The sequence below is a fragment of the Fusarium proliferatum genome, assembly GCF_900067095.1.
Source record: "Fusarium proliferatum ET1 genome assembly, contig: FPRO_scaffold004, whole genome shotgun sequence".
Lineage (NCBI taxonomy): Eukaryota > Fungi > Ascomycota > Sordariomycetes > Hypocreales > Nectriaceae > Fusarium > Fusarium proliferatum.
Window position 1 is genome coordinate 2,361,107 of NW_022194793.1, and position 12,288 is coordinate 2,373,394.

General features: G+C 48.4%; 3 protein-coding genes and 1 non-coding gene across 4 annotated transcripts; 2 read left to right on the forward strand and 2 right to left on the reverse strand.

Annotated features, from left to right (window-relative positions):
* Positions 1 to 2,576: 2,576 nt before the first annotated feature.
* On the forward strand, positions 2,577 to 2,671 carry tRNA. Its single transcript has 2 exons — positions 2,577 to 2,614; positions 2,636 to 2,671. It is a non-coding gene; the product is annotated as a tRNA-Ile (tRNA).
* Positions 2,672 to 2,921: 250 nt separating this feature from the next.
* FPRO_04933 (uncharacterized protein) lies at positions 2,922 to 4,541 on the reverse strand (the record flags this gene model as incomplete). Its single annotated transcript, XM_031230497.1, has 1 exon — positions 2,922 to 4,541. The coding sequence occupies one exon, from the start codon at positions 4,539 to 4,541 to the stop codon at positions 2,922 to 2,924; it is 1,620 nt and encodes a 539-aa protein (XP_031080627.1).
* A 2,639-nt stretch (positions 4,542 to 7,180) lies between these two features.
* On the forward strand, positions 7,181 to 8,920 carry FPRO_04934 (putative MAP kinase kinase; the record flags this gene model as incomplete). Its single annotated transcript, XM_031230498.1, has 4 exons — positions 7,181 to 7,225; positions 7,280 to 8,008; positions 8,057 to 8,718; positions 8,776 to 8,920. 4 exons carry the CDS (start codon positions 7,181 to 7,183, stop codon positions 8,918 to 8,920), a joined length of 1,581 nt encoding a protein of 526 aa, XP_031080628.1.
* Positions 8,921 to 9,539: 619 nt separating this feature from the next.
* Positions 9,540 to 11,867, reverse strand: FPRO_04935 (uncharacterized protein; the record flags this gene model as incomplete). The annotated part of the gene is made up of 3 exons (XM_031230499.1): positions 9,540 to 11,555; positions 11,611 to 11,698; positions 11,752 to 11,867. 3 exons carry the CDS (start codon positions 11,865 to 11,867, stop codon positions 9,540 to 9,542), a joined length of 2,220 nt encoding a protein of 739 aa, XP_031080629.1.
* Between the last annotated feature and the right edge of the window lie 421 nt (positions 11,868 to 12,288).

Sequence of the window (12,288 nt, forward strand, 5' to 3'; positions counted from 1 at the left end):
TTTTTCGCTTCCATCGCCGAAAGGAGCTCAACGATGGGTCGTACGGTGCCTCGCTAATCAACATCAGCCAGCTCGGCGGTACTCAAATCGCGGATTTAAAGAATGGGTCTCTGTTGGTGTCGGACAACTCCTTGGGGTGTTCATTGGATGCAGATTTCTTCGATTCATGTTCCACTGGAAGTTCCAGCCATAGATGTGATGCAGGTTGGGAAATGATCCCAATACGTCCATCCACTCGGCTTCGGCCGATGTTCGAAGCATTTTCTTCTGCATGGATCCTGGTTTTGGGATGATTTGATATCATTTGACTCATCAAGCCTCAGAACAGGTGCATCGTAACTCGTACTCAAAGGGGTTTAACACCGACTAAATTCCGCGTATTCCCATGCCAATATGACACATCGCAACAGCTGCTGTAAATAACACAAGGCTCAGACTGTGCTTCACACAGAGGACCATAATTGGCGAGACTCATCGGTCGTATGCGGACCATTGACCGCTGATCTGGTTAAGGTTGTCCACAACACAGTCAGCATCACAGCTTCGAAGGGCGGAGATGGATGAGAGTCACGACCATGGGCTCAAAGAAGCCCGCCAGCCAGCGCCTGTCTGAGGCTCAGGCTTTAGGCCCAGGGACATGCGTTAGCGTTGAAGCTTTCCAGGCCCATGCCGAATTTGGCTCATTAAGCGGATGGTTCCTAATCTGCTTTGTCAGTCAATTCCACCACCATCTTCTCGGCCGAGGCTGATCAGGGGGTGTGCGTATCAGCACTGAGAACCTGCGAGACTGATTCCTAATCCGAGTATTGATAATATCATTGCTGAGTGAGAAGCTTCTACAAACTACGATTCATCCTTTTATTTCCTCTCTCTTGGTAAATCCTAGATTGCGGACCTACTGCTTATCTCAAATTATCTTGAAAATATGGTTGTGCGAGGGTATCTGCCGCGAAGTAAGGTTGGTTGAAGTTTTCTGTCCTTGTGACCGACTTTCTACGGACAATTTTCGCTTTCGGGTGCACGAAACATGCCGAGCCCACTTGCACACCCAGACAAGCACCTACGTACATATCAATCCGATCAGATCAGTGGGGGGATACTCACGACAATCTTTGCGCAGCTCACGGATTTCGTAGTGGCCGATCTACCGAGAACGTGGGGAAACAGACTAGGAACCTGGTAGGTATGATTCCAGTTCTCAATTCTTTATTAAACCCCGGCGATGGTGTTTACATACATACATCTAGCCCCGAAGGATCCGTCGTCCACTGTCGCAATTTTAGACAACCCCGTAAATTCCGATTTGCTTGACGATGTTGTCATATGTATTGATTTGTGAGGGACCATGAATTTATTGCTCAGACGACTGTGTTGAAATATGTCGATGATTCCGAACTCGGGTTCAAAGTTAGTGTTGAACTCGATGACGTTAACGGTCGAATGCAGTTGATCATGTCATTGACCCGCCAAGATTCATGGCCTACAAAGACAAAGCCAGGCGTCGTCGGGCTCAGGAACAACGCCACAAGTTACGTCGTCAGCGACAAATGTAATAGTTAGACCACGCGATCTGGCGCTGTCGCATCTCTTACCCGGGAGAGACCAGCAACACATCGATCACACAATTCGCCTGATAGCAAAGCAATCGGGAAGGCAGTTCGAGGATTTTGTCATCTGGCTTGGCTCAGGTTGTCCTAACCTACGTCACTCCAGGATATGCGTTGATCGACGAAATTTTCTGATCATCAAGTCCACTCTAGGTAGTTACCACTGCACTGAAGATCGGATCGATAAGAATGACGCAGGAGAGTAGTTCAATATCAATAAGCATTTCTGTAAGGCTATTCAGCGAGTCCGACCTGAGATACGAAGTTTATGATCAGAATCCCGGATAGACACCTTAGCAGCTGATGATAAAACGGCAATGTCGGGCAATTATCAGCAAACCGGTGCGACGTGGACGCATATTGCCATTTCCAGTCCAGTACCTGTCACTTACGACAGAGAAACATAAACCTGATTTGACCTAGGCGAGAAGCAGCCGATTCTACTCGGGTTTGCGGAGGATCATCACAAGCTCAACATATATAGTTGTGGACGGCACTCGTCATCTGCTCGCGACGGGCGCGGGTGATTAACAACCGAAGCTTACAGATTGTATCGGCAATTCGTTCCAAGCCTCCATTTGAATTGGCTATTTTGTCACTTGGCTTTAGAACCTACATTATCTTAACATTAACTATATAGCTTTAAGGAGTGTATATATCTATTAAGTATTAATAATTAAACTGTTGCCTATACCGTTTCTAGAAAGGAGTTTATATTTAAAAAGATCAGGCATTTAGTTAAGACTTAAGTATAAGATATATTATTAAATATATATCTATATAAACTTAAGTATATATTATATATCCTTTAGATAAGTAAGTAAAAAAATATAGCTTAATTTATATAGTTTATAATATTATTAAAAATAAATAAATAATATACTAATGGGATTATAGAGACTGGCGCTTATTTTTCGGTTAAGTTGCCAAGGAGCCTTATATACTGAGAATTTCCACCGTCGGCCGTGAGCCCCCATGGTGTAGTGGTTTATCACGCAGCTCTTATATGTCCAAGACTTCATGGAGGTATGCTGAGGTCGCGAGTTCAATCCTCGCTGGGGGCACCAATTTACCTTTTTGCACTTTTTGCATCCCAATTACACATCAAAGAAGTTAATCCTAAATTCTATGCAAAGAGTTGATATGGGATACCTGGTTGTTCTTTTGGCATGGCTTTCATTACTATAAGGATGTGCAGGTCGGTGGAGCCCTGCCCGTACGCAAATGTCTAAATGAGATGGACTATTAGACTCTTGAAATCGATATTAAAAATACGCTTTTGTCTATCCATTTGAATCTAGAGAATCCAATAGCTTATTCCACTCGTAATTTTTGCTTTATGCGCTTTCGCTTGCCACCGACTTCCCTCCCTTCCTCCACCTCCAATAAGGCCTCGCGTTTCTTCTCTGACACGATCTTGAGGGCATCGCGAACCACACGAGTCTCGAGGTTGACGCCCTCTTCCTCCCAAGATTCCATATCACGGCCGACACGCTTCTCGATTGTAAGGGCCAGTTCCACGTCACGCTGACCCACAAAGCTGACTGCCTCACCTTTGCGACCCGCACGGGCTGTACGACCGACTCGATGGATGTAGTCATCAGGGTCGCGTGGGAGATCATAGTTGATAACAAGGCTGACTTCAGGAATATCCAAACCACGAGCGGCAACGTCGGTTGCTACAAGGATACGCGCCGCTGAGGCGCGGAATCGAGCCAAGTTGTCGATTCGCTGTCTTTGGGGAAGTTTAGAGTGTAGAGAAGTAACTCGATGATCAAGCATTCGCAGAAGGTGATGAAGGTAGTCGGCTGTCGAGGTTCGGTTGCAGAATAGGATGGCAGTTTTGTCGACATTGGCTTCGGTGAGCAAAAAGACGTGGAGATAGTGCTCCTTGTGAGTGACGGGTGTCTTGATATACATCTGTTTCAAGGTTGTAGGTATAGCCAATGTCTGCGTGTCAACCTCACACACGAATACTGGTTGCTTTCCAGGCTTGATTGGCATGTCCTTGAGAGCTCGAACTTCGGGAGTAATAGTAGCAGTAAACAGAAGCGTCTGTCTCTCGGTAGCTGGGGGAAGAACAGAGAGGCACTCTTCCACGTCAGGAAGCATACTGCCAGGCCCATTGGCGTTGAGAAGGCGATCAGCTTCATCAAGAACCACGTATCGAACTCTCCTCAACCCGCAAATGGTGTCCTCTCCCGAAGTTCGAATGTGATCCGCGAGACGACCAGGGGTTGCAATTATCACATGCGGCCGCTTTCCGATCTCAATGGCCTGTGTGCGCATATCTGAGCCTCCTGTCACCAAGATCGCCTTGAGGCTCTGAGGAGAAGAAATGGCCTTGAACTGCTCAAAAATCTGCAGCGCTAGTTCTCTTGTTGGTGTTAAGACGATAGCAAAGATGGCAGTAGGATCCTCTGACCATTTCTGCAAGATAGGCACAGCGAACGCTACTGTTTTACCGGAACCTGTTCGACTACCACCGATACAATCCCTGCCTCTCAAGATCTCGGGAATACAGCCCTTTTGAATCCCCGTCGGCCGTTTGATAGCCATATTTGCTAGTGACTGTACCAGCCATGGTCGCACGTCGAGGGAAGAAAATGTGGTATTTGGGTCGGTGGGAGCCTGAATAGAGTTCTTGGGTGTAACTAAGGCTTTAGTTTGAGCCTCCTTCTGGTCGACTTGAACGGCTCGCTTGATTCGAGACGGGACCTTAATAGTAGAAAGGACTCTCCTCAACTCGTGGTCTTCCTCGTCCTCGTCTTCGATCTTGTCACCTTCAATCTGGGGCAATTCTGTTGTCCTCCGGCGTTTTCGAGATGTGGCGCTGTCGAGGTAGTCAGACTCGTCAGAGGATGAGGCGGCATCATACAAAAATTCGTCGTCTGACGCAGCAGTCGCACGTTCGGGATCGGCAGGCGGTACCATGATTCGGGTTTATTATAGCAGTAGCCAATTTGATCCTTTCAAAGACCAACCTCCCAAGCTAAGGTAGGTATGCAAAGTTGGACTGGGAATTTTTGGCGGTGACAGGCGTCGCAAAATCGTGGGATGGGCACCTTTGACCCACTTTGGGCGCCACATGCAGACTGTCACCTAAACGCGCGCTTACAGCAATGGGGCATGCCACTAAAAATGCGATTTAAAAGGCTAACGATCCCTACGACATTCACCTATCGCGAATAGATTGATGACCGACTCCATTGTTTTCATCTTGGATTATCTAGTCATCTAGGGGAGGAAAGAAGATACAGGTCCTTAATCCTAAATAATAAAAAGACTTAGGTAATATAGCCTAAGCTTAAAATAACTCTTACTAAATTTATTTTAATACCTTACAGTAAGGTTTGCTGTTTTCTTGCCTCCCGAGGGTTATGTACCAATCATGACTAGTCTTATAATTCCGATAATGATAGAAAACGTATTTGAAGTCGACACTCGGGCGCCTGTTTTGCGTCACACACCTGTAGGATCACCCGTAATACCACAGGGTTCCTGTGACGAATAGGGAGACATGCCTGGGATGTGTTCAGCTGCGACGTAGCTAGGTGATGTGACAGTCATTGTGTTTCGCCATCTGATTGGGTTTGTAGTAGGTATTATGTTTTGATTGTCAATTGACTTCACAAACAACCTGTCCGGGGTCCTGGTGTTTTTCCAAATATCTAGCTCAGGGGCTTCCCAGGGTGACATTTTAACTTGTCACCTAAGAATCAGTATGTTTTGTCTTACGACCACGATATTGCATATTACACTCAAAAGCTTTACGAATTAGATGCTGACCGAGGGCTTGAAGGATCTCCTCATTCCTACCTAGCCTTGAATTGCGGTTGGACCACGTTGATATGGGACAAGCGCTTCCGATGCAACTGACCCATGATGGTGCGAATCAACAGCTCCACTACCTACTAGGTTTGATGCCATGGAGTACTGTAGCCTGACTCTGAATTTCGAAACGAGGATGTGGAGGTTAAGTCGGCATCGGAATATGAATGAGACCAAGTCAAACTGCACCGTTAGTACACCGACGGTTGGGGGCCATAGCAAAAAAAACCTGAAATACTGCAGAGTGTGACGACGAGAATGACGGTGTGTGTGCAACCCAGCTATGAACTTGACAATGAGCTCATGGCTTTATGTGCCTGGATCCATTGTCTTTCAAAAGACCATGTCCAATATTGATATTCATTCTTTCACGATAGGTGCATTAAAAAACCCCGGCATGATAGATCGCAGAAGAAAGAAGAAAGAACCGAATCACGCCAACAACGGCCTGTAGATTCATCCCACCATTCATCCCACTGATGGCAACCCTTGGATTTTATATCGGGTGGCTTGGCTTCAGGTTGCTAGACTTCAGTTGCATTGGATGCGCGGTATCACAGTGTAAACATACTCACAACTAGATAGGGTGATAGTCAGGTAACTGGCCATCCTATCCCAATACACCTACCTACCTATAAAGTAACTTACCTCGGTCTGTGTTGTGGTTGTAACCCGTAAGAAGTAATCAAGCGCGTGTTGTATTGAGCAAGTTCCTAAACCACTTCAGATGAGTTTGGCGAGAATCTGAGACATATCTCAAAACTACCTGGAAAGCCCACCAGCTTCCCATCCCTCCCCCTCAAGTCTACCTAAGTTTTCCAGGTTAGTAGGTACCACCTAAGGCAAAATACTGGGCTAGGTACTTGGAAGCCCAATCAATCACTCAACGCACCCGCGCCGCAAACAAAATGGAGAGCTCCCCGCTCGTGCATATGTGCTATGTACTACCCCCAAGGGCCCTGTGCATCTTCCACTGAGCCCTACCAGCCTAGGGGTAACAGATGCCCAAGCGCCCCGCCCTTCCTAGTCTCAGTGGCAGTCACAGTCACAAGCCCGCCCACCCAGACCCGATCCAATCAATAGCATCTATGGTGGACGCCATTCCCAGCTTACACGTCCTCTTTTCTCTAGCTCTCGCCCTCTCATATGATCTCATGTCCTTTCTCATCTTTTCCTCCTGCCGTTTCGGATTCACTCGACGACGTGTCGTTCGTTGCCACGCCTTTTTTTGGTCAGCTTAGGCCCTGTCTTGCGACGTTTTCTTGGGCATAACAACATTACCTAGTATATCTACGAAGTCTACCTCACCTACTACCTCTAGTACTTACCTCTATACACCTAAACGCCGCCAACCATACTTTCCCCGCTCTTTTGCGTGGGCTCTTGTTACTCCTGCGGCTACCTGACTTGGTTCTTTGACGACGACATTCGTACCCTTTTCATTCTCAACTACCTGAAGCAGTCGGTTCAACCGATTCCCAACATTCGCTATTGCTGCTATTGCCAATACTCGACGTTGAATTGTTGCAACCCCATATCTGTGTTCATACTTACGACGACGCTGGCCGCTCGACGACGCTTACTCCTCACATCCGACTATCACAATCGTCTCTGGTTGATACCACCCTCCCTAGGAGAGACTTCGTTTCAGAACAAAGAAATCACTTTCCATCTGATCCCAACAAGACTTCATATTGTGTACACACTGTTGGAACCCTCGTGTCACCAGCGCAACAGCGAATATGGCCGACCAACAGCCTCAGAGTTCTGATTCGACTCCACTACCCGTACGCTCTCCTGATTGCTCTTCCTTGTCTTAATGTCTAACTCACGAATTATAGCAACAGCCTGCTGCTCCCACTCCAATTTCTCTGCCAACACATAACTCGGGCCCTTCTCCCGTGCCTCTCCTCCGACCCGCCATTCCTGGCGCCAGAAGTGGTGGAGCTCGTACTCCCAGGCTTGGCCTCGCTATCCCACCATCACCTAATGCCAAAGCTGTAGGCAATCAAGGAGCAGCCGCGGCTGCACCTTCAAGGCCCCCTTTGCCGACACTACACCTAGCAACCCCCATGGGTAGTCAAGTCACACCCCATGAACAATTACCACGATCCCAATGTGCAGCCCAAGCATCGGCAGGTGGTGGTAGTGAAAGTAGCGCGGCTCACTCAAGGTCTGGCAGTTTTGGCCCTCTAGATGGACGGGCGAGCAATCCCACTTCTGCAGGATCTCAGTATTCCGCTTTGTCCTTTGCTTCGCAGTATGGTATAGGTGTATCAAGACCTCAAGGTACTCCGGATCCGGTATCTGCTGTGGGATCTATGTATTCCGAGAGAAGCGAGGGCGGGGTATCTATGGAGCGTGATGGAAGTCTTCAAGGTTTGGAGGCATTCGATAAACTAAGCCTTGAGAAAGCCAGGACTCTAGATGTTGATGAGCTCGACGAGGAGGGTTGGAGAATCGCAAGTTTGGAGAAGAGAATTGTCGAGATTGGAAATCTAGGTGAAGGTGCTGGAGGTGCTGTCACAAGATGCAAGCTCAAGGGTGGGAACACGGTTTTTGCCCTCAAGGTGAGTTATTTCGACCATAAGCCACAGTTCGAATACTGACGTTTCAAGGTCATCACTACTAATCCGGACCCCGACGTCAAAAAGCAGATTCTCAGAGAGCTGGGATTCAACAAAGAGTGCGCTTCAGACCACATATGCAAGTACTATGGAGCCTTTGTCGACCCAGCTACAGCCACAATCTCAATTGCAATGGAGTTTTGTGAAGGCGGTTCGCTTGATAGTATTTACAAGGAGGTCAAGCGTTTGGGGGGCAGAACAGGAGAGAAGGTTTTAGGAAAGATCGCCGAGGGCGTTTTGGGCGGCCTCACGTACCTGCATACTCGACGAATCATTCACCGAGACATCAAACCTTCGAACATCCTGCTCTGCCGAGATGGTGCCGTGAAACTTTGCGATTTTGGTGTCTCTGGCGATTTCGGTACTAAGGGAGAGGCCAATACTTTTATCGGCACCAGCTATTATATGGCACCTGAGCGTATCACCGGACAGTCCTATACTATTACTTCGGATGTTTGGTCAACCGGAGTTACCCTTCTCGAGGTTGCGCAGCATCGTTTCCCGTTCCCAGCAGACGGCACAGAAATGCAACCGCGGGCTGGTCTTATAGATTTACTCACATACATCGTAAGACAGAACGTGCCCAAACTGAAGGACGAACCTGAAATGGACGTGTATTGGAGTGACAACTTCAAATATTTCATTGAGTGCTGGTAAGTACCCCCCCCCCCCCCCCCCTCCTTTAGGGGCGTGTGCTAACATTGTCTGAGTTTGGAAAAACAACCCAACAGACGAGCCAGTCCTTGGAAGATGATGGAGCACCCATGGATGGTTGAAATGCGCTCCAAGCGTGTCAACATGGTGAAATATCTTTCTTTTGTCTGGGGCTGGGACGAACAACCTAAGGACTCTTAGAAAGATATACAACGAGCTCAAGCTTCGGAGCAGCAAGTTGTTAAAGCAGCACAGGATGTCAAATAATGGAAGGAGATCAAGGCGGTACAAGTTCTCGCAAAAGTAGACGAATTGGTGAAGTTGGTCTTTGAAGAAGCAAATCGAAGAAACGGCCATGCAGCATAAACGCTTCACAGAGGGCCATGAACGAACCAGAAAAGGCCACATTCCCCATCAGCCGTTTACACTACGCCCACGATTGTGTGAACAGAGGCCGCGGTCTTCGTTGTGAGCATAGCTCTTTAAATACATCGTCGCTGATGTTTGTTTCATGATAAAAAACTATGGGCTCAAGAATGAGTGCGCATAAACGGCCGGACCAGCCTGCAGTAAGTAGCTTCAGAAGACCCTCCTGTGGCATTATCATGTCCTCAGTAGTAGTGCATGGTTAGGATTGATGCAATGGCTACAGCCGTCAAGCTGAGGGCTACCAGAATATAGCGAGCTTCGCATTAGATGTATTTTATATTTGGCATCCAAGTACCTCAATTTTATTGTACCCCCGCTTAAATACATGGGTATCAAATTCGTGTCGATGGTCCTCTACATTTTATTATTCGAGATATACAACACCTGCTTTTCAAGTGTCCCTGGTCTCGGTATCCTCAGTAGGGTCGCCCATGAGCTCGCGTAACGCAATAGTTGCGTATGCACTGCGTCCAAGTTGAAACTTAACTACCACCGCAACCTTTGTAGGTTCTTGAGAAGCAGGAGCCGCTTCAGGGGCAGAGCCATCATCTGGTGTCTCTGCTTGGACATATGTCATCTCAACCTCTGTAGAAGCGGGCGTACCATTTTCAACCTTCGTTTTCTTGACTGTCGAGCCGGAGTCAACTTCTCCATGAGAACGCTTCCTGCTAGGACCCTTCGAAGCTTTGATATTGTCCAAGTCAGTTGGGTGCATTTGCTCTGCATCATCCGAGTAGGCACGGACCTCAGCGGAGGGCGTGGAAAGGAATCGGTTCATGATTTTGCGGTATCGGCCAGGCAGACTGAACTCGCGGCGCATACGGCGCATTTTGTAGGGGTCTAGATTACCATTCTCGTCGCGACCCATGAAATCCTTGTAGAATTCCCCGATATCGTTCTCAGGATAAACGACGTCGTAGCCTGGTGTTGGCAGCACAACGTCGAAGATGGTGTAGTTACCACTGGCGGCTTCTTCGGCGGTAAGGGGACGAGCGCGAACGGGAGCATCTTCGTCGTCTTCGACAGGGTTGATAATGTCATCACCGTCTTGGTCCTGGCCGCTGACAAGAGGCACACTCTCCGTCGGAGCGATAATGAGATCGCCAGCAATCACATTCTCGCCGTGAAGCTCCCAGCGACGACTGGCGGCATGATTCCAGATATAGGACTGATAGGCATGAAGGTACATGGAGCGCAAGCCACGAGTGATGTGAACCAGAGAGCCAATGAAATCACGTCTAGACTGAGCGCCCTGCCGGTTCAGATGTCTGAAGATGCTGTTTTCGGCAGAAAATCGACGAGGCATGAGCTTGATGGCTCGGTCGACATCTTTGTCTGTAAGGAAGAGCATGCAGGCCTGGTTTCGCAAATACTCATCTCTCTTGGAGGGTTCGTCGGGAATATCACCCGCCTCAGCCCTCTGTGCAATCTTATCATCGTAATGGAGTAGTGACATGACTGCTTCTTCGTACTTGTCCCCCAGGATGAGTTGCCCAATCTGGTGTGTACCGACTTCGTGAGTTCCGAAGCGCTGGTGACCAAAATAGTTGATCCAGCCGTGTTCATTCATATGACTCAAAGCCTGATCAACGTTCTTCTTCAGCACTTCTACCCGCTGGGCAATGGGCTGGTCGTTGGACTCGCCAACTATTTGACAACTCTTGATCGCAATCACGAACTCGTTGCCAAGAAGCTGTCCGAGATAAATTGGCTTGTCCTTATAGTCGTAATCTCCCGTAGAAACACCCCAGATCCTCCCATTGATACCAGCGAGGTTTCGTGGCCGCATGTATCGCACCGAGCATTGTTGCACTGTAGAAGCTCTGCGGTCTTTGGTACCGGCGTATCCGATGACCTGGGGCTTGACCTTGAGGAAACGAGCAATCTGATTCACAGCATCCATTGTGTCGCGGTTCTCCTTGAACAGAGTAAAATGCAGGTATTCACCGGCAGGCTTTTCCTCACGGCCACCACCGCGGCCACCGCGGCCGCGCTTCTTGCTGTTGGCTTTTCGTGGGGGAATAAGAGTTGCGACAATAGCACCTTCGTCAGTTGTGTTGGTATCTATCCGAGACTTAAAGATGCGCCGGATCTCTTGGTGAACTTGGCCACGCTTTGCCCTATCGTCCATGGGCTCCGATGTAACAGACTTCCTCTTCTCGTGGTCGGCGCCATGACCAGACCGATATACTCCAATCAGCTCCTGAGAGAATCGCTGATCAGTCAGACCCTCAAGAATGGTGGCATCCTCAGGTGAGACGTCGTTGACCGCCTCGGGCTGAGGTGCCGACTCGGGTCTCGTAGCGGTCTCACTGGATGGTTGCTTCAAGGAATCTTTCGCAGGCTCATCTGTTTTCGTTTCCTGGGCTGTAGACTCGCCGTTGAACTCTTTATTCACTACAACCGCCTGAGAAGAACTTAGTGAGTGCGCTAGGAAAGCTGTAGAGTCCGTTTCTGCTTACCGGTGCCTCTTCATCTGCCAGGCCGACTTGTTGTAGGTGCAGGACTGTGCCGTCTTCTTTGATCTCATTGACTTGAAAGTCCGAGAATCTGCATTGCGTTAGTCTCTCAATTGCTGGCATCACCATGACTTCAATGTTCACCTTGTCCGCATTTCACCAGTCCATGGTGTCGCGAGTGGTGTCACACGCTGGCTAATTCCTATGGATCGTGTATAAGACGCAGTGCCACGCACCGCGTGATGAGACTGCTCCGCCATTACGAAGACTTGGACTGCAATATAGACGTATATCAACTCTGGCGAAAGCTTGCGACAGATGTGTTTGCTTCCGCTTGATGGTTGAATCAACTGGTGGGGGCACCTTTGCGATCTGTAATTTTTCCCCCGGCAGTATTTCATCTTAGATTCAAATCAGAAGGCGGTGAGTCGTATCTTATCAACCAGAACATGGTGTGCGGCGCCTCAAAAGGCAGGCGGTCGAAGATACGTATTTGCCAACCTAATGGAGGGCAGCCTCTTGTCAAAATCTGTCTGTTTACCAGGCTGCCGAAAAGTTGAACTGGATAGAGAACAGATGCCAAGGAAGTATGTGCTATGGTGTTTGGCTGTTGATGGTTTTATTAAGTTAACTTGATGCTCATTATAAGTTTTCTCGAATTTCGTATCAAGACCAGCTAGC